We start from the raw sequence: 20,321 nt of genomic DNA, 5'->3' as shown, positions 1-20,321 counted from the left end.
TGGTTCTTTATGTGGGCTAATTAAAATTGATTTCCATAGTTTTGGGTCGATAACTGTTACGGTCCTAAGTGGGGCCCCGCCTAGGTATGGGTCTGGGTGGGACCCAGCTAGGGGTGTAAACGAGCCGAGCAGAGCCGAGCTTGGCCAGGCTCGGCTCGGCTCGTTAAGCTCAAAAGCTCGGCTCGGCTCAGCTCGGGCTCGAACCAGGCTCGGGCTCGGTCAGGCTCGGCCAGGCTCCCGAGCGGCTCACGAGCCTTACAGAGCTCGGGTTATATTATGTTCACACCCCTCATCTTCCCTGGACAGCCCTTCTAGTGTAATTTGACTACTTTTTTTACACTATGGGGGGTGGTCCTAGTAACAAATGGGGTTCCAAAAATGAAGTGACATATTTTGCCCCCCTCGCCTTTCACTCTCTGGACAACCCTTTTAATGTATAAATTAATATATAATATATATATTTAAATATATTAAATTCTTAACGAGCCGAGCCTGGCCTAAATTAGGCTCGGCTCGGCTCGTTAAGGATTCGAGCCGAGCTCGAGCGAGCCTCCGTGCCCGAGCCAAAATTGACACCCTTAGACCCAGCATAGTATGGGACAGGTTTAAAGGGCCATGCCTAACGCGTTCCATCAGCGCTAGAGCTTTTGGCGTATCGGTAAGGTACCTAACATTTGGTATCAAAGTAGCCACCACGTCCCATGTTTGAGTCACGGAAGGGGCGACTTGTGAAAAGAGCTACCTGAAAAAAAGGCCAGAGTGCAAGCCGTTACTTCGAGTGACCTGTGAAAAGGGCTACATGGAAAAAAGGCCAAAGTGAAAGCCGTCACAGAGTGGGCCACCGAGGATGGCGGGTGCAAAAGCGTGTTGGTATGTTAAGGTCCTAAGTGGGGGCCCGCCTAGGTATGGGACTGGGTGGGACCCAACCTGGTATGGGACAGGTTTAAAGGGCTATGCCTAACGCGTTCCATCAGCTCTAGGGCTTTTGGCGTATCGATAAGGTACCTAACAAAAATGTCCTCGCGAGCCTTTTTCTAGTAGTATAGATAAGCTAACCCCTCGTACTTGATAAAAGGGGCTAATTAGTATTGATTTCATATGTTTTGGGTCAAGGGAAGACCTTCAAGCCATAATAAAATTCTAAAATCTCTCACTCTCTCTCTCTCTCACACACACACATTGACGTGTCGCTTTGGCTAGCTTGTTAAAGAACAGATTCTTTTTGGAGTTTTAGAATTGATTTTGAGTCCAAACCAGATCATTCGAGACAAATTGATTTCAATTCTAAATCTAGTAATTTGTTTTGGACTCAAAATCCCAAAAGAATAGTCCTAAAAGTTCAAGCATGTGAATTAGTTGGTGGTGGTTATAAGGGATGCAACTTGAGTCGGGTCGGGTTGAGCTTTTGCTAAAATACGACTAGGAATCATCCCAAACCCGACCTTATTTTAAGGTAAAAGCTCAACTCGAATTCCCAAAAATCGACCCGAGTTGCACCCCTAGTACTGGTTATTGGCAATAATGGAAACAAGATTACTAACCTGTGAAGAGGCGATTTGCCACTCTTGTCCTAATTCGGTTACCGATTGTGAGTGCCAAACTGTTTGTTGAGTAAAATTTAAACATATTTTGTAGGGGAAATGATATCAGCACTGTCATGTCTTGAGTTGGGAGAACAAGGATAGGGTTGCGTGTTTGTGGGTTAATCCATTGTAATCTTGTATATAGTTTTTTCTCATAGTGGAAGATCGTGTTTTTGGCCCGTGGAATAGGTGTGGCCGAACCACGTAAAATCTTAGTGTTCATCTTGCGGCTTGATTTATTACTTTATTTATTTTTTTATGTTAAATTTGTGAACGATCAGATCGTTTTGCACTGCAAATTTTCTCAACAAATGGTGTGAAAGCTCAGGGCGCGGTCACCCCGGTTTGCCTTCGTTGGCGGGAATGTCCCTTAGGGAAGATCTTGGAAACCCCAGTGTAGCATCTCTTGGCTCCCGGTTTGCCTCCGTTGGTAGTAATGTCCCTCAAGGAAGATCTTGAAAACCCGGTGTAGTATCTTGTGGTCCCACGATGCTGCCACATTGAGGGGCGAGATTATCCACGTTGGTTCTGCGTTGAGGGAAAGATTGTTGGGGTTCCATGCAAAAGCAAATAGTCCCACATTGGATAAGTGAAATGGATGGGGATGGGTTATAAGGGAATGGTCACCCTCGCTCTAATGGCTAGCTTTTAGGGGTGAGTTCTACCCGGTTAAATTCCCCACACCCCAAAATCATTTCATAGGATGATCCTAGCCCTCTGATCTATAAAAGAACTGCTCATTATGGAATCATCTATAGATGGGAGGGTTTGGATCATCCCATAGAAATGATTTTTGGGGCAAAACCCATTTAGGCTGTGGCCCACAAAATGGACGGCTTGGATCATCCTATAGTGTAAGCCGTACAGTAGTTTTTGAAAAGTGTTAGCTACCAACCCCCGGGGAATTTGCAAGGAAGGGGGCAACCAACTTCCGATGCCGTTTAGAGTCTATGGAAGGTGAATGCTGGTTGTGCATACACGTAAACTAGCTATACCCTACCATCCTTTCGTGCATCGATTACATATCTACCTCCATAAAAACACAGCAAAGCTCATTTACTCTGTCGGTGGAGAGTACTTATTCCGTTGTTCTGTGTATGTCCCACCAGATCTAAAGAAAAACCAACTTCCGATGCCGTTTAGAGTCTATGGAAGGTGAATGCTGGCTGTGCATACACGTAAACTAGCTATACCCTACCATCCTTTGGTGCATCGATTACATATCTACCTCCATAAAAACACAGCGAAAGCTCATTTACTCTGTCGGTGGAGAGTACTTATTCCGTTGTTCTGTGTATGTCCCACCAGATCTAAAGAAAAAACCAAAATATAGAGTCGTTGGTTGTATTGTACAGAGAAATTATACGACGTGTGGCCGTATAAACCCATATTTTTGAAAAAGTACGGTACGGCCCACATCATAGGATGATCTAAACCGTACATTTGATGGGCCACAACGTTGTGTTTCAAAGAGAAAACATTTCCATAAAATGATCCTAGCCCTCCATTCTATTGAGGGACTACACATTATGGAAACTTCTATAGATCGGAGGGCTAAGATCATCCTATTGAAATGAACTTTAGGGCACAACCTATTTACGTTGTGGTGCAACAAATGGACGGTTTGGATCATGCTATGGTGGGACCGTACCATGCTTTTCAAAAATCATTTCCAATACATCTGTGGGGCAGGCTCGTACACATTGAGTACATCCTATACATGTATCATAAATCTTTACTGAATGTGACATTGTGTCTATCAATTTTTTGAACGTTATCAATTTTCGATCTGGTAAAATCGGTAGTAAATGAATCTATGAAGCGTGGCTAAGCGATCCTACTCACATCGGACCCAGTGCCCAGGTGGTTTGGCCAATAGTGGGTCAAGAAATATTGAATGGTGATGTGGGGGGTGGTTTCCGAGGAATACAAATAACCTCTGGTTTTTTTCAGATTTGGCGAGCGTCTGGAATAACTAGTGAATTACAACTCTATTGCACCGCAATCACCACAAATAGGAACTAATGAACAGACCCGCGATCCCATAAAAAGACATCACGATCCCTTGTGGAAAAAAAATTATTTGCTGAGACGGGAATAAGGATATCAAATTCCTACCAAGATAACTGGAAGTTCCAACCAATAAGAATCCTAGCGAACCTAAAAAAAGGATAAAGGCCCCCCGCTCATCCAGACTATGTCTGCAAGCTAAGCTCCCCCTCCGCACCAAAGCTGAATCCGTTAACCGTGAGACTACGATAAACGATAAAACCACTAACGGAACCTTGGTACTTTTCCTTTGGCTAGTTCAAGGAAGTGAAACGAAGTGCTTCCCTTTACAGAAGCCTTTGATTAGTTGGTATACGGCTACAAATTATATAATTTCTCGTATTGTACATACGTAGAATACTACCTCCCCCTTACCTTGTATGTGGGGCTTTATCTACTCCACATTGATGGAATATTGGAATGTAATTACATTTTTTATGAGAAATAAAAAGATTGCCGCTAACAACACCATAATAGACGGCTAAATTATCTTCATCACCTAAGTCATTTAGGTGAAAGAGTAGGGATATTTCCGTCAACTAAATACAGCACGCTTACACGGTCTCCTATGTCCTGAAAAATAGAAGGTTCTTACACGTGCCATATCCCGTCGTCAAACAAATCTTTTTGGGCCCAATTGTTCGAGGCCACCCCCCGCCCCCCCTCTCTCTCTAAAAAAACAAGAAAATCATGGGATCTGCACTTATAAGTAGAGCTCATCAGCCCGAAACTCTTCGTTCTTGTCTGTTTCTTCTTTTTTTTCGTTTCTCTCTCACTCAGTCTCATCTCGGAGCCATCTCGATCTGATACTTGTAAGTCAATCTCTCTCTCTGATTTCTGTTTTGTTTTTTCATACTCAGATCTCATCGCAACATGTTATAAAAATCGGAAATTTCTTACTTTTCTTTTTTGTCTCCTTTGAATGAACGCGTTTTGCTTTACTTTTTTTTTTTTTTTACCAGATCCAATAACGCAAACCTTAAGATTTCGATTTTTCGCACTTTTTACCCTAATTACCTTGAATTGGTTGCTATTTTGATCGGCCTTCCTTCGTTGTCTTATTTTTCTGATTTTTTTTTCGTTTTTTGAAAACAGATCTCGGGAAATAAAAGGAAAATAATCGATAGGCTTAGATCTGTATCTCAGTTGCGAAATTGGTGTAGAATGCATACATGTTGTAGTATCCCTTCTTGATTTGATTTTGCTTGTGGCTCATGGTCAGATCTGCACAAAAAATCTGGATCTCATTGTATATTTTTTTTAATGTGTCTAATTTCTTTGGTGCAGGTCTTGAAATTTTATTTTTTGCCCACAATTCTAATTTAATTTCATAAAATAAGCTTTGTGTTATTGCTTATCGGACATGTATTGTTCTTCTGGGTTTGATTCAAAAGTTCAATTCTTTCCAAAATCTAGTTTAATTTTGCATCTAATCAGCTGTATGTATCTTGATTGTACTTTGCTTCGATTTATTCCTTAACTTTGCATTTTCTAGGATTAACTCACTTCAAGAATTTGTTTCCTTATTTGGATTTTATTATATACCATTATTATATACCAGTATTTTTGTCTGGGGTTTGCTTTGAGATCTCAGTTACTACTTGTCTGCATCTGATTTAAAATTTTAATCTGCAGAACTGGATTAAAAATGACGCCATACACACCTAAGAACATTCTCATCACTGGGGCTGCCGGTTTCATTGCGTCCCATGTTGTGAACCGGCTCATCCGAAACTACCCTGAGTACAAGATTGTCGTCCTTGACAAGCTTGACTATTGCTCTAACTTGAAGAATCTTCTTCCCTCGCGATCATCACCTAACTTCAAGTTCGTTAAGGGTGATATTGGCAGTGCCGACCTTGTCAATTTTCTCCTTATCACCGAGTCCATCGACACTATAATGCACTTTGCAGCCCAGACCCATGTTGACAACTCCTTTGGTAACAGCTTTGAGTTTACCAAGAATAACATCTATGGCACCCATGTCCTTCTTGAAGCTTGCAAAGTCACTGGCCAGATCAGGAGGTTCATTCACGTGAGCACGGACGAGGTCTATGGAGAGACTGATGAGGACGCCGTTGTTGGGAACCACGAGGCCTCTCAGCTTCTCCCAACAAACCCATACTCTGCAACAAAAGCTGGGGCAGAAATGCTTGTCATGGCATATGGAAGATCATATGGATTACCTGTCATAACTACTAGAGGTAACAATGTTTATGGGCCCAATCAGTTTCCTGAAAAATTAATTCCAAAATTCATTCTTTTGGCCATGCGAGGGAAGCCTCTTCCAATCCACGGGGATGGATCGAATGTAAGGAGTTATCTCTACTGTGAGGATGTTGCTGAGGCTTTTGAAGTTGTTCTACACAGAGGAGAAGTTGGACATGTTTATAATATTGGGACTAAGAAAGAAAGGAGAGTGATCGATGTGGCTAAGAATATTTGTAAGCTTTTCTCATTGGATCCTGACTCGGTTATTAAGTTTGTTGAGAACAGACCATTTAACGATCAGAGGTACTTCTTGGAGGATCAGAAGCTGAAGGACTTGGGGTGGTCAGAACGGACCACATGGGAAGAGGGCTTGAAGAAGACCATGGAGTGGTACACAACCCATCCCGATTGGTGGGGCGATGTTTCTGGGGCTTTGTTGCCTCATCCAAGAATGTTGATGATGGCTGGGATTGAAAGACAATTTGAGGGGTCCGAAGATGCCAGTGGAGTGGCTGTGGATGTCTCAAGTAATTCTAGTCAGAACCGAATGGTGGTTCCAGTTTCAAAAAGCAGTAGCTCTGGTCAAAAACCAGGTTTGAAGTTCTTGATTTATGGTAGGACTGGATGGATTGGGGGTCTTCTTGGAAAGATATGTGAGAAACAAGGTATACCTTTTGAGTATGGAAAAGGGCGCTTGGAGGAGCGCTCACAGCTCCTAGCAGATATTGTAAGAGTGGAGCCAACCCATGTTTTTAATGCAGCTGGTGTGACCGGTAGACCTAATGTTGATTGGTGCGAGTCTCACAAACCAGAGACAATTCGTACCAATGTTGTTGGTACCTTGAATTTGGCTGACATTTGCAGGGAGAAGGGGCTGCTAATGATGAACTTTGCTACTGGTTGTATATTTGAGTATGATTCTGAACACGCTGAGCGGTCAGGCATTGGATTCAAGGAAGAAGACACACCCAATTTCGCTGGTTCTTTCTATTCAAAGACCAAGGCCATGGTAACATTTGAAATTCTCAATAAATGAATTCTTTTTTTCTATATTTTAAATTTGAACAGCTCAATGATATTTTATATCTTTCCCTGTTCCATGAACCAGGTTGAAGAGCTTTTGAAGGAATATGACAATGTCTGCACCCTTAGAGTCAGAATGCCAATATCGTCTGACCTTAGCAATCCCCGCAATTTCATTACAAAGATTTCCCGTTATGACAAAGTGGTTAACATTCCAAACAGCATGACTGTGTTGGATGAACTCCTACCCATTACGGTAGAGATGGCAAAAAGGAATTGCAGGGGTATATGGAACTTCACAAACCCTGGTGTCGTGAGCCATAACGAGATTCTAGAAATGTATAAGAAGTATATCAATCCTGACTTTAAGTGGACTAACTTTACCTTAGAAGAGCAGGCCAAAGTCATTGTTGCCGCTCGAAGCAACAATGAGATGGATGCTTCAAAGTTGAAGAATGAGTTTCCTGAGTTGCTCTCCATCAAGGACTCACTGATCAAGTATGTTTTTGAACCCAACAAGAAGGTGTGAGGGTTGACGGAGTAGCAAATTGAGCTGTTGATGATTCTATGCCTCAAGAGTAACTGTGAATTTTGCATTAGCTAATGGGTTTTTCATAGCCCTCCTGTACCTATCCATTTAATTGTCGTTATCATTATCATCTTTCTTATTATTATTGTATTGGAGCTAGAATAATTTCTCTAGGCAGTTCTAATTCTTTCTTCTTTCTTTGTTAATTCGGGCTTGCTTATTGTTTTTGTTTCCTATGAGGAACTTTTGGTTGTGGTTCCTTGTAAACGTAGATTGTAAGCATATAATCATTTTGAATTTTTATTTATGAACCCATGTGTTTCTCAAAGCTGCATTAACATTGATTAATGAACTTTTTGCTACCTGCGTCACTATCTATATTTTGATGGTTTTGCAACTATCTGCATTTGGGTTGTTAATATCAATTTCTTGCCTTGAAAGAGTGGATGCATTTTATGTGCAAAATGAGCTATTCCTGGATGAGACACTAGTAAACTTCATTTTCGTATAACTGACAATAGTTGCATTTGTCTTACTCTTTTGGGAGTTAAGACAAACCTTACTGGTTTATTGACCTTAGCTTTCTTCGGAGTTATTCTATTCTAAACACTCTAGATGCCATCCCCCTCTCCACCCAATGTCCTTACAGTGCACTTTGTTGGCTTTCGATGATTTGATGCATGAAATGCCATTCTTTTCCAGTGGTCAATGGCTCTTCCCATTTGTGCTATGCCAACCTATTTTGGGTAATAAATTCTTAGTGTTCAATTCCTATCTTCAAAGATAATTTCTCAAAAAATAAATAAATCATATTCCTATTTTCAAGATTGCTGGAACCTATGAAACTGGCAGTAAAGTTTGATCGATTGCTAAAATTGTTCGTACCACCGAGTGCTAAAATTGTCTCTGTTTACCCGTTAATTCTTTTCTTGTGTTCTGTCTTTTAGCTGTCGTTCATGTTAGCCTATCATATGGTGATTATGGAATGATCCATTTTGTTGAGAAGCGCATTGGTGTTTTATTTGCGTTTGACGTTCATGAGAAACTCGGCATAATGGATGATTAACCTCTATGTAATGACGCAACATATACATTCCTATTCTTATCTGGAGATTGGCATGTTCTTGGCATTGGAGATTTTATGATTATATATATATATATATAGAGAGAGAGAGAGAGAACATTTCCTACACACTTGTGTAGGTAAGTTACCTACACACTACCTTAAAATACAGTGGGGGTCCACATTATTTGGGTGATCCAAACAATTCATTTGAATGGTCCTCACATAGATAGGGTGTCCACAAAAAATCAAATCCATAGGATCATCCCAACCCTACGATTTGTGGAGGTAAAATGGACGTGTATAAACCTTCACAAATTAGTCCATTTTTTGCCTCCATAGTTTGAATGGTTAGGATGATCCTATGGATCTGATTTTTTGTGGACACCCTATCTATGTGAGGATCATTCAAATGAATGGTTTGGATCACCCAAACAATGTGGGCCCCCACTGTATTTTAAGCTAGTGTGTAGGTAACTTACCTACACAAGTGTGTAGGAAATGTTCTCTCATATATATATATATAAAGAGAGAAAGAGAGAGAGAGAGAGAGAGAGAGAGAGGTAACTGACCAAACTTATGGTGAGCTAGCTTGCCCAATCACATGGGGGCCCCACTTTGTTAGGATGATCCGAACTATTCATTTGAAAGCCCCTTACATAGATGGGGTGTATACCAAAAATTAGCTCCATAGGATCATCCTAACCCATCCATTTGTGGAGGTCAAAATGGACAGACATTATTTGTCCACAAATATGCCCATTTTTGTCCTCCACAAATGGAGGGGTTAGATCCTATGGAGCTGATTTTTGGTACACACCCTATCTATGATAGAGCCTTGCAAATGAATGGTTTGGATCACCACAGAAAATGTGGGACCCATGTGATTGGGGCACTTAAGCTCACCATAAGTTTGGTGAGCTTAAGCTCACCAACACTTTCCTCATATATATATACTAGTAGAAAACCCGTGCGATGCACGGGAGAGAGAAAAAAGGAAATGATGTTAGAGGCGGTCTAAACGAAAAGGAGCCATTGCAAAAAAAGTAAATGATGTTTGACCTTTCAGCTTTTATTAATGTTTAGATATGGTCCTAAAGTGTAGAATGCAATATGAATAATATTTTTTGGGTAAAATTAAAAACAACAACAACAACAACAACATAATAATAATTTTTTACTTTTCCAATGATTTCTTTAGTGAAATGTTAATATTCTTCTATTTTTTTTTCTAAAAAAGAGCCCCATTTCACCTGGCATATGCAGGATACACTTGAACAAAGAGCAATAGAAGTAGAAACAAAAATGACATTGATACCCAGCACCCAACAAATTTCCACATAAGACAAAACCACTCTAAAGGCTTTTTGAAATTCAGAAACTCTGAAATTTTGAAATTCAGGTCCTCATTAAAGATAAAAATCACCAACCAATGTGAGAGACAAAGCAAAAAGAAGTCCATTTTCTCCAACAATATGTTCTCTTTCTACAATTCAAACAGGAAATTAAGGGAATGCTTAAACTTTTTCATGGGAGCAAGGATGGTAATCTGCCTGAATTTTGCCTCAAATTCCCCTGTCAGGTCCTCATTAAAGCTAAAAATCACCAACCAATGTGAAGGCCAAAGCATAAAGTAAGTCCATTTTCTCCAACAATATGTTCTCTTCCTGCAATCCAAACAGGAAATTAAGGGAATGCTTAAACTTTTTCATTGGAGCAAGGATGGTAATCAGCCTGAATTTTGCCTCAAATTATCCTGTGTATGGTAATCAAACATATGCAAATATGTCATTGCCTAAGTACATGTTAGTATGTTACTAACTCGATGATCTTGTCTGAATTCCCATTGAGTCTGATTTATATTTCTTAGGTCTCTGATGGGAAGGATCATCCTTTGGGTGAATGCGTCATTAAAATTCCCAGAAATATTATCATCCAATTATAGAAGTGTACGTAAAATGGAGAAACCTTATCAAAATAATGGATCACTGACAGCATTTCCTACATGGGGTGGAAACGATGGGTGCTTTTGTTAATGTCATTAGTGGGATTTCTTGAAACTAAATCTGTAAAACACCAAGAATCCCTCAAAGTGGAACAATCCTTGTAGTAATTCATTGGCCGACGGGGAACCTATTGAATGAATGACCTTTTGGGTATACTCTTTTTTCCAATTTTTTTGGGGTAAACAATTCCTAATATCTGTCCTGCAGCTGGAGAACTCATCTCGACCAAAGAGAACAGAAAACAAAATCTAGAACAGAGATACAGTCAAAGAGAACATAAATTAACAAAAAACATGAATAAAAAACTAACAAAAAATAAAACTCAGAGTACAGGTAAACTCCCCAACAAACCTCACAACAAAAATTAACAAAAACCAAAATAAAAAACCAATCAAAACCAAAACCCAGAGCAAGCTAGCTACCCATATTGCCGATAAGCATTCATCGTCTGAATCACCCATGAAACATTGATAACAGCATCCCCATCTATAAAATCTGACAATATAACATTTCCCATAAAAATAATTCACCGGAGGAAATTATAGGAGATTAGAGCGAGCATATTAAGGAACATAGCTACAACTGGAAAGTATTTGTAATAAGAATGTGCAGAAAAAATATGGAAATGAAACAGAAAATACTGTTGATTAAAGAAAAATATAGCCAAAAAAAGAAACAACAATAAAAGAAAGCAGTTGCGATTTTTTCTTAGCACCTTTCCAAAAGCCTATACTCTTTTGATGAGGGATTTTTTTAGAAGGAGAAGTTTCAAGAAAATCAAACCCCTAAAGTACCGGGTATAGTACAAAAAAATATTATAATTCTAATCTTCTTAAAAATTTACATGGAAAAATTGAATGAGAAGGAATAGCTTTAGAAGGCACCAACATATCCTTAAGATAAGACAATTTTTTGAAGAAAAAAAAATCCAGAATTCGGGTTATGAAAAATAAGAAAAAAACAGCAGGAGTCGATATATATCATGATCCTGCAAGAAATAACAGTTAAAAGAATATGAAGAAGCAACCATCAGAGGGAGAAATGGAAAAATGTCAATAAGGGGTTTCATCTAAAAAAACGGAAATATTACATATCTCCCAATCGCAATATTACAATGCTACTAGAACATTAACTACTAAAACATAAACAAATATTACATATATCTCAATTTGCCATATTTGTTTATGTTGTCCCACAAAAAACAGAGCCGTTATCCAGAGGACAGTTGCAGCCACCGTTTTCCCAATTCCACCAAAATTCAATCCAATCTAAGCTGTGCTATACGCCTATACTCTAATAGATAGTGTAGAGAGCTCATAAAAAGAGTAAAATCTTCCTTTAATCTAACCAATGGATTTGGAAAGCATCAGTATAGCATGAATTAATCAATACCAAATACAAAAAAAACATTGCAAAGTGCAAACAAAAGACATGCAATCAAAAGATATTTCAACATTAAGACTTTCAAAATAAGAAGCTCTCTATTTATTCCTCAGAATGGGAATAAGACGAAGCAAGGTTAATTACCAATTGCCTCCAAGGGAGTTAAGAACATCTTCCATTATTTCAATTTAGGCTATATCTAATTATGCAGTCCTTCCATTCAAGAAAATTCTTTGAAAAAAGAAAAAGAAGATAGTCATTTCAAAAAAAAAGAAAAGTAGAAGATACATTCGGAAGAATAAATGTAGGAAAAACTATATTACCATTACTAATAGAGTTGTTGTTAGGGGCGGCTACGGTTGGAGATATGTACAACAATCCGTTTCCAAAACTGAAAATAAACAAAAGCCCAGCATAAGCCCACACAATCAAAATAATCAACCCATATAGCTTCCATAACAAAATCCTAACAAAACCCAAATGTATTTCAGAATATGGACAACATACAACTCATTCAATAGCAAAAGAAAATTTGATAGAGAACACTTTCGTTGGTGGATTTTTAGAGAATAGGGCATGACCATGAGCAATTTCTGGTGATGTTATTCCTAAAGTTCACACACAAAAATCTTAAAACAATAAATGAGCATGGAAGGTGTTAACTTCACAATTGTGAGATCAAACTGATAAAACATCTAACACTAACAGAACACAACAAAAGTCATAGATTTATTTTTATCAAAACTATTTTCCCTCTAAGATAAGACATGGATATCTACGATACAGATAGAAATATGAATTAAATTAGTAGCATTAAACATGGATATCTACCATAGAAGGGGTGGTTTTATTCATCTGCCATTCATGAAAATTGAGCATCTGAGTAGAGTCAGTAGACTAATTGCTATTCATCTGCAACAAAACCAAATTGCAGTTAGACAAAAGAAAAAGGCCCTTCTGAGACTCTTGTGGAAAGAAATAGTGGAAGAATGGAATTGTACTGGAAAAAAACAAAAGGAAAGAAGAGAATGAGAAAATCGGCTTCCCATCAGGCCATGAATCCCAAATGGGTTTAATATTGTAGTCAAACTTGAAAGCATGTAGCGCATAAGCAATTCATTTAGAGGTAGGAAAGGGAATATGGAATTGGAAGGGAATCAGATTTGGGAAGTATTATTGGAAAGGTTCTAAATGGAATTAATGGTGAAAAGGCAGTTTCTATCTTGGAGTTATTAGCAGGAAACGTGGCAATAAATAATTACGGGAGTGGAGGGGTGGAATATGAAGAAAACCTGAAATTAGTAAAAGAAAGAGAAAAAAACGAATTTTGAAACTACGGGATAGATAGAGGAGGGGGGTAAGATTGAAATTATATGAGTTGAATGGGTGCATTTGTGAAAAAAGTCAAAAAATGTGATGTGTAATTCTCATGTAATTTTCAAAAAAATAAAAAAAACTCTCTTATTTTCATCCCAGCTTATTGTAGTAAATATATAAAGAGAGAGAGAGAGAGAGAGAGAATGGGGGTTGGTTCATAACTGGCGGTGCCCCCAATTTTTAGTGCCAACTGACAATGGGAGCGATTCTCTCAACATTATTAGATGGGTAAGAAGAGGGGAAAGGTTTGCTGGGAGATTAGGTGACATCATTGAGCTGATTATGGACATTTGGTAGGAGTATCATTTCTTCGTACTCTCTGTGTGGGAAATGGAAAGTGAGTGCAAGAACTGGATGGACAAGTTCCTGATTTATCTTCCATGGTGTTATCTTTGCGTGGGGGCTCTAGAGAGTGTGCTTCCTAGACTTGTGTCGGATCATTGACCAATCCTTGCTTCTCCCAAGATGGGATATTGGGCCCTTCCCACATTGGCTTTAGCTTCCTTAATGCTGATGTAAATTGATCGAAGCATGTGAGGGGCTGCTGATGGCTTGGTGCAATGGTGTATTAGATCTTTGTAGGGCACAAGAGGAGCTAAGGAGGGTTAGGAGATTGAGAAGTAGTGATGCAAGCCTAGGCCTTTTAATTGTCTATCAATGATACTGATGCATTATACGAAGCGAGATGGCATTGGTATTGGCAATATGCGAAGACGAAACACCACCTTGCTCGGAAAATGGTTATGGCGATTTGGGGTCGAAAAAGACGCATTATGCCATGAAATAATTGGGGAAAAGTATGGAAGTGGGTGGGGAGACTGGGAGAGTCGCAGCCCATCAGTTGGCATGGGATCCGGAGTTTGGAGATCAGTGGAAGTCGCTTGGGATCTTTTTCGGCCACTAGTAAGATTTAAAGTGGGCCTAGGGGATGCAGTATGCTTCTGGAGGGATCCCTAGGTGCGTATGACACTTTTTCCTACCACATTATCGGAGTTGTTTTGCTCGCCGTAAATCAAGAGGCTACTTTATCCGATTACCTTGTTTGGGAGAACAGAATCGGAAACCATTTCTGGGATATCCAGCTTTGTCGACAACTAAAGGATGGGGAGATAGTGCTTCTCACTAGCCTTCTACAAACACTATGCGCTGCTTACTGCTCGTCCTTTGTACCGGATCAGTGGATATGGATCCCGGATTCGGAAGGGGGCTTCTCTGTGAAATCCTTTTTCCAATGCATCTGTGACAAATCTCGTCCTCGCTCTAGTCAGTCGGGCTCGGCTTTGGCGTTCTTTCATTCCTCCTCGTGTGTTGGCCTTTTCTTGGACGGTCTCTTATTTTTGTATTAATACTTGCGATCTTCTTAAAAGACGCAGCATTTGATTGGCAAGTTGGTGCGTCCTATGTCGGAATGTGGAGGAAACCCTTGTTCACTTACTTCTGTCATGCCCCTACGCGTACGCTGTATGGATGTCCATAATTTGGTTCTTCGGCATATCTACGGTACTTCAGAACCGTGTTGCCAAAATTATGGGGGTTTGCCTATGACGGTTGCGAAGGTAACTCGATGTGGATGTCAATTCCTTATGCCATTTTGTGGTCCATATGGAATGAGAGGAGCAATTGGATTTTTCAAAACAAAGAGAATACTTGGGAGCACATTGCCCTGGACACGAAGCTCGCTGTCATTTCGTGGTTTAAGTCCAAAGTGACGGTTCCTTACTCGACCGGAGATATTTTATGCAATTGGTCTTCGGTTGTATTGGAGCGGCACAATCGGGAATGTATTACTCCTAAATGGGAAGCATCACCGGCTGGGTAGTTTAAGTTTAATTATGATGGCAGCTTGTTGGGGAACCAAGGACCCGCTGGTATCAACGGGGTCATTCGTAACAGCTCCGGGATGGGATCATGTCCTTTTCTGGTCCGATAGGTATTTGTGATGCGAATGAGGCTGAGGCTAAAGTGTTCTTATTTGGACTAAAATGGTACGTTGACCATAACTTGGGACCGCTCATCGTGGAGGGGACGCAGCCAACGCCACTGCATGGGCTTCAAATCGGTGTTTGGGACCATGGAGTATCTCATTCACGTTGGACAAGATCCGTGACCGGATCCGTATCATCCGTCCTAGATTAGTGCACCGGCGCCGCTCTGCTAATTCTCGGGCTGATACCTTGGCCAAAGACGGGATGCAGTTGTCGAAAACCATTGTCATACACGATGGTCTTCGGGGAGATAATTTGTACTCGCTCGTTTCTTTCTTCCTCTTCCCCTGTTGTGGGGTTCTCCCGTAATCTGTAATTTGCCTGTTCCATTGTAAATTGCTTGATTTTCAGAAATAAATATTTTTAAATTTTCAAAAAAAAATAAAAAATGATACTGATGCATTAGGGGCAAATGGGAGCAGCAAAACATGTAAGTTGTGAAAAGATCTTTGTTGAGAAGTAGTGAAGGTGGTGAAGAGGGTGTGAGATCCTACCATTCACAAGGTTGAGCTTGCAACTCAATTGGACAAGGCTATTTTCTGCGGAAAAAAGAAAAATGAAGGAAAAGAAGAGATTCTTCAGTCTTGATGCGGAACTGCAGAAAGTAATTGTAGGCGGTGTAACAGAATGATGTTTGTTTTCTGTAGCATCTGTTTGGGGAATTGCCTTGATATGGTTCAGAGCTCTGTTTTTTCTGGAAAAATGATTAGGCATTGAAACTTCAGATAATGTTTGGCTGAGATCCAATTTTTACAATATATTTCAATTGTTCTTTCTTACAAATTTTATTTTCTCCTGGTTTGTCCACATGAACAACCAAAACCAGCAACTGATGAATCCTCTGAGAAAAAAGAACATCACAACCTTCCAAGATCTATTCTGAACGGATAGGCAAAACCAGCACTATATAACTGATGATGATGGCTCCTAACTAAAAGATGAGCACCAATGAAAAGATATGGGCACTGCTAAATTCCCGAGACTTAGTAATTTCCTCGTAAATATGTCATTAGTTCAGATGAACAGAAACAGGAGATTACAAACGGCAAGCCCCTTGGTTCATCTATAAATCATGGGTTTCTGGCATCATGACATGTACCCTACCTCTGAAATGCTCTTGTAAGCTACATGTCACTTAGAGAGATATGGATTTGGGATATTTTATAAATGGAGGTATGAGGAGCATGAAGAATGCATGAAAGCATGCTTTCCTGCAAGTTGCACACACATGAAATATTGCTAACTAAGATCTTGTGTCTAGTTGCATCCTTTTGGTTTTAAGAGATCTTCAACTTCCTGGTCTATATTAAGATTACCACTTTTTGATTCAATATTACAACCTCTCTCCTCTCAATAGATATCCTCTACTTAGACAAAATTTTAGTTCCCCATGATATATGTGATTTTGAAGGACAGCTTCTACATTTGGTAAATTCATGAGTGCATGAACTTTCCCTCTTAGAAAATAGCTTGTGTCATGGAGAGAGAGTGATGATCCGGAATATGGAAGTATCATCCATCCAATTGGAATCCAATCCCGCTGGGGAAGTTTCGTGGCAAAGAGTCCAACGGAAAAAAGGAAAATAGAAAGCTGGCGAAGAAGAGCACTCCCCAACAAGAGAAAACAAAACTCTTCTATCAAAGAAAAACAGAACCCCCAAAGATCCAGGAGTTCAGGAAAAGCCAGAGAATAAGTATAGCCAGAAGATGATAGACCTCTTGGATCACAGTAAATATGGCTTCACCTGAATGTGGGGTCTTGTTCTAGGGATCAAGTGTGTCCCAAGCCTCACCAACTACCCAAATCCAGCTCATATCTTTCTTTTCTCTTGCTTATTTTGAGTTTGTCGTCAAGGGTATCATGACCCTAGTTGTTAAGCCTCTTCCTTAGACATTGTTCTAAGGATTGGGCATTCCTGCTATTGTATCACTGGTAGGGGTCTGCCTAACCCCAGCTTACCCATAAAAAAATGTAAAAGGCTAGAGAGAGAGAGAGAGAGAGAGAGAGAGCTTTTGCTCTTGAAATTTTCGCGGTTTGAAGGGTTGTAGCTGAAAAAGGAGGATATAAGAAAATCAGGTTTGCGCTTGATTTCATTTTTTTTTATTTTTATGAAAACAAAGTTTTTGGTTGTCATTGAGGATTTGGGCAGGGTGTGGCATTTTAGGGAAGAAAAAATGGTGGGATTTTCAGGTTCAAAACAGATTTCGTGTAAAAAAAAGAGAAGCCTAGCAAAACTGGTCTGATATAAGAGATTTGGGGTTGGTTACATGATTTTTGGGCAAGATTTGGGATTCAGACGCAATTTGGGAACATTTTGGGCGTGGTTTAAAAAAAAAAGGGCAAGGAAAGGGCTGATTTAGGATTTAGGGTTGAGTGGCATTCCATTGTAAATTTGAATGGCTTTTTGGTTGGTTTTATACTTAAAAAGTGAAGGGCATAGGTAGTAAGTAGCCATGAAAGGATGGGCTTTTCTAAGGCTCTAAGCAGAAGAGTAATTCCTTGAAAAGGTGAGGGCTTTCATGTTATTGTTTGGTCTCTTATTTTAAAAAAAAAACACGTGTTTACAATGACCAAATCAAACATATTGATTGTGGTTAAAAACAATAATTAGCAGTAAAGACCGAACCTAGATCGGGTGAGATTGGCGTCTAATCCCTTCCAATCTTGTATCCAAATAATGTTCTCTATCTTGGAGACTTTGATTTGTTTTACATAATCATAAATAGGGGGTCCTTGTTCCTTCAACCTAGTTGTCGACTCTACACATCTATTGAAAATTCGATTTTTGAACTAGCAATCGAAAAGATAACTGACATGCATCCTTACATTGGGTATTCTTTGATGTTGATTGGGCTGGTTACCCAAATGATGCAGATCATGTACATATTTTTTCATCTTTCTTGGCTTGATTTTAGTTTTTTGGTGTTCTAAAAGACAACCATTGTGTTTCATCCCAATGCTAAGGCAGAGTACCATGTTTTTAACATGTTGTCTTTGCTGGTGATGTGATTTGGATATAGTATGTTCTTTGTTCCATAATGTTTCTTCAGTTTGTGCTTTAATTTCAGTGAAAGATATAAAGTTGCAAAATTGGTCATGTCTTTTGTGTCTAATGTTGATATGACAACAAACTTATTCACCAAAGGCCTCTCATTAGTGATGAAGTATATATCATTAAATAACATCATATCTAACAGCTTAAGCTTTTGGAGTAATTGGTCGTTTCACATGTTATCAGGGCTATTGCCTCCTGGTGACAACTCTTTGATGTTAAAAATCCACGTGTACTGGCAACCCAAAAAAGAGGGAACACACGATGGGAGTGTTGAAGTATATGTGATAAAATAACACCATTGCTAATAGCTTAAGCGTTTGAAGTAATCGGTTGTTTCACAATTATCACATTTTATCCAAACTATTGCATCCGCCATAGATAAAATAGTTTCACCAAGTATATAAGAGCATTTGCATAACATACGTATTTGTAGACAATGTTAAGGGTCTTAAATCCATTACACTTTGCATTATACAATATAGGGTGCAGATATTCCTTACCTTGTCTTTTGTTATTTAACCAACTCTCAAAAGCTATTACCATTCCGATAAAGCTCTCAACAGCCAATTAAAAAGGAAAGGACAAGGTGAGTTTGTCTCATTATCAAAACATGGTAGTGCAAATATCACTAGCCTACAATATATACTCTATAAAACTGTTGCACCGACGTGTGGAGGAACATTGAGTAACATTCAACGTCGAATGTGGCAAACCCAATCAGTTACTTGTCAAATACTTGAGAAAGATGATATGAATCTATAAATGTTCCTGTAAAATCTTTTTCTTGACCAAACCGTTAGGAATGTGGATATCATTGATTGCCTGTTATTCTTGAAGGCCTCTTAAGTGGATGTGCTCTACTTTAGTTGGATATCTTTGCGGTGTTTCCCAATTCCTGAGGCTGTAATCACATTTACATGGTGGAAATGGAAATGGAAATGCTTTCCAACATCAAATCCCCCTTTATTCAAATGTTGATTGACAAGACTTGCTTCATCTTCTTTGTTCGAATTTGACAAACTGCTCAAAAAAGCTTATATTCGGCCACCCGAAAATACCACATAGGTTAGGTCCGTTAGGATATTCATCTCAAATGGCAATAGCTTGTGCTAGTTTCTATCTAAATATCTACGTGTGAGGGTAGGCAGGTTTAGGTCATATTTCTATCTAACACCTTGGGTCATATTTGTTTGGTTTTGATTGTGTCTTGTTTCTACTCAATTAGAGATTCTTAATTTCTAGTGGTTCCTTTTATTTGAAAAGGAAACGAGAGAGACAGAGAGATTTGAAAAGGAAACGAGAGAGAGAGAGAGAGAGAGAGAGAGAGAGAGAGAGAGAGAGAGAGAGTTTTGGTGCCTGTTTGGCTTTGGCAGCCATGAAAAAAATAAGGGAAATGATAACCCCAAATGTTATTTGTTAAGTTTTAAAGGCAAAGAAAAACGTTAAAGGAGTTTCGTTAAGTTTTACGGGGGGTGAATTTATCCTCAAGCAGTGAACCATTCTCACAGAAACCGTTAAGAGGGGGGATTTTATCCGTTTCAGGGGGTATCTAAAATTAGTGAGACCAGTTGTGAGTGATGGGATAGAGGAGAAGAGGCTAGAGATGGTGGGAGTGAGGGAGCATGAAAATCTCCAGAAAACCAAAAGCTGAAGTAGGGTATTTTTTTCACTGTTTTTAAGGATTTATCATACTCCCTCCACCAATGGCCTCTCAAGTCCCTCCACCACCATCTATATCAGCTCTATTTTCACAATTGGGCCAAAGAATATTCCATGAAATATAATTTCATGATTGCCAAACATGCACTTGGACTTGGATGATTTGAATAGTTAGACTTGAGAGAGAGAGAGAATTTGGTTTTGAAGAAAACCCAAGTGTACTAAGGCCCAATACTAAATAAACTAATATTCCATGGAAAAAAAATTATGGCTGCCAAATGTGGCCTAAGAGTTGGGATTACAAAAGTTACTATTTTTTCTATTTTTTTCCGATATAATATCAATAAGACAATAGTATTTGGATGAATGCATTTGTACTATTTTTCTCTACAATTAG

At 39.3% G+C, this 20,321-nt stretch overlaps 1 protein-coding gene across 1 annotated transcript; it reads left to right on the top strand.

The window, feature by feature from the left end:
* Positions 1 to 4,286: 4,286 nt before the first annotated feature.
* Positions 4,287 to 7,773, top strand: LOC143891623 (trifunctional UDP-glucose 4,6-dehydratase/UDP-4-keto-6-deoxy-D-glucose 3,5-epimerase/UDP-4-keto-L-rhamnose-reductase RHM1-like). Its single transcript, XM_077396151.1, has 3 exons — positions 4,287 to 4,444; positions 5,268 to 6,852; positions 6,952 to 7,773. The coding sequence occupies exons 2-3, from the start codon at positions 5,281 to 5,283 to the stop codon at positions 7,393 to 7,395; spliced, it is 2,016 nt and encodes a 671-aa protein (XP_077252266.1). The 5' UTR covers positions 4,287 to 4,444; positions 5,268 to 5,280; the 3' UTR covers positions 7,396 to 7,773.
* The last annotated feature ends 12,548 nt before the right edge of the window (positions 7,774 to 20,321 follow it).

Source organism: Tasmannia lanceolata, unplaced genomic scaffold, assembly GCF_043159265.1.
Source record: "Tasmannia lanceolata isolate RefF3 unplaced genomic scaffold, GAP_Taslan_0.1 ptg000015l, whole genome shotgun sequence".
Lineage (NCBI taxonomy): Eukaryota > Viridiplantae > Streptophyta > Magnoliopsida > Canellales > Winteraceae > Tasmannia > Tasmannia lanceolata.
The sequence above is the reverse complement of the archived record's forward strand: the minus strand, read 5'-3'. Positions and strand labels throughout refer to the sequence as shown.

Bases quoted from the DNA above. Each gene is read 5' to 3' on its own strand.
- LOC143891623 (XM_077396151.1), top strand. From the start codon at position 5,281: ATGACGCCATACACACCTAAGAACATTCTCATCACTGGGGCTGCCGGT. The intron at 6,853-6,951 runs GTAACATTTGAA...TCCATGAACCAG, and splicing joins ATTCAAAGACCAAGGCCATG to GTTGAAGAGCTTTTGAAGGA.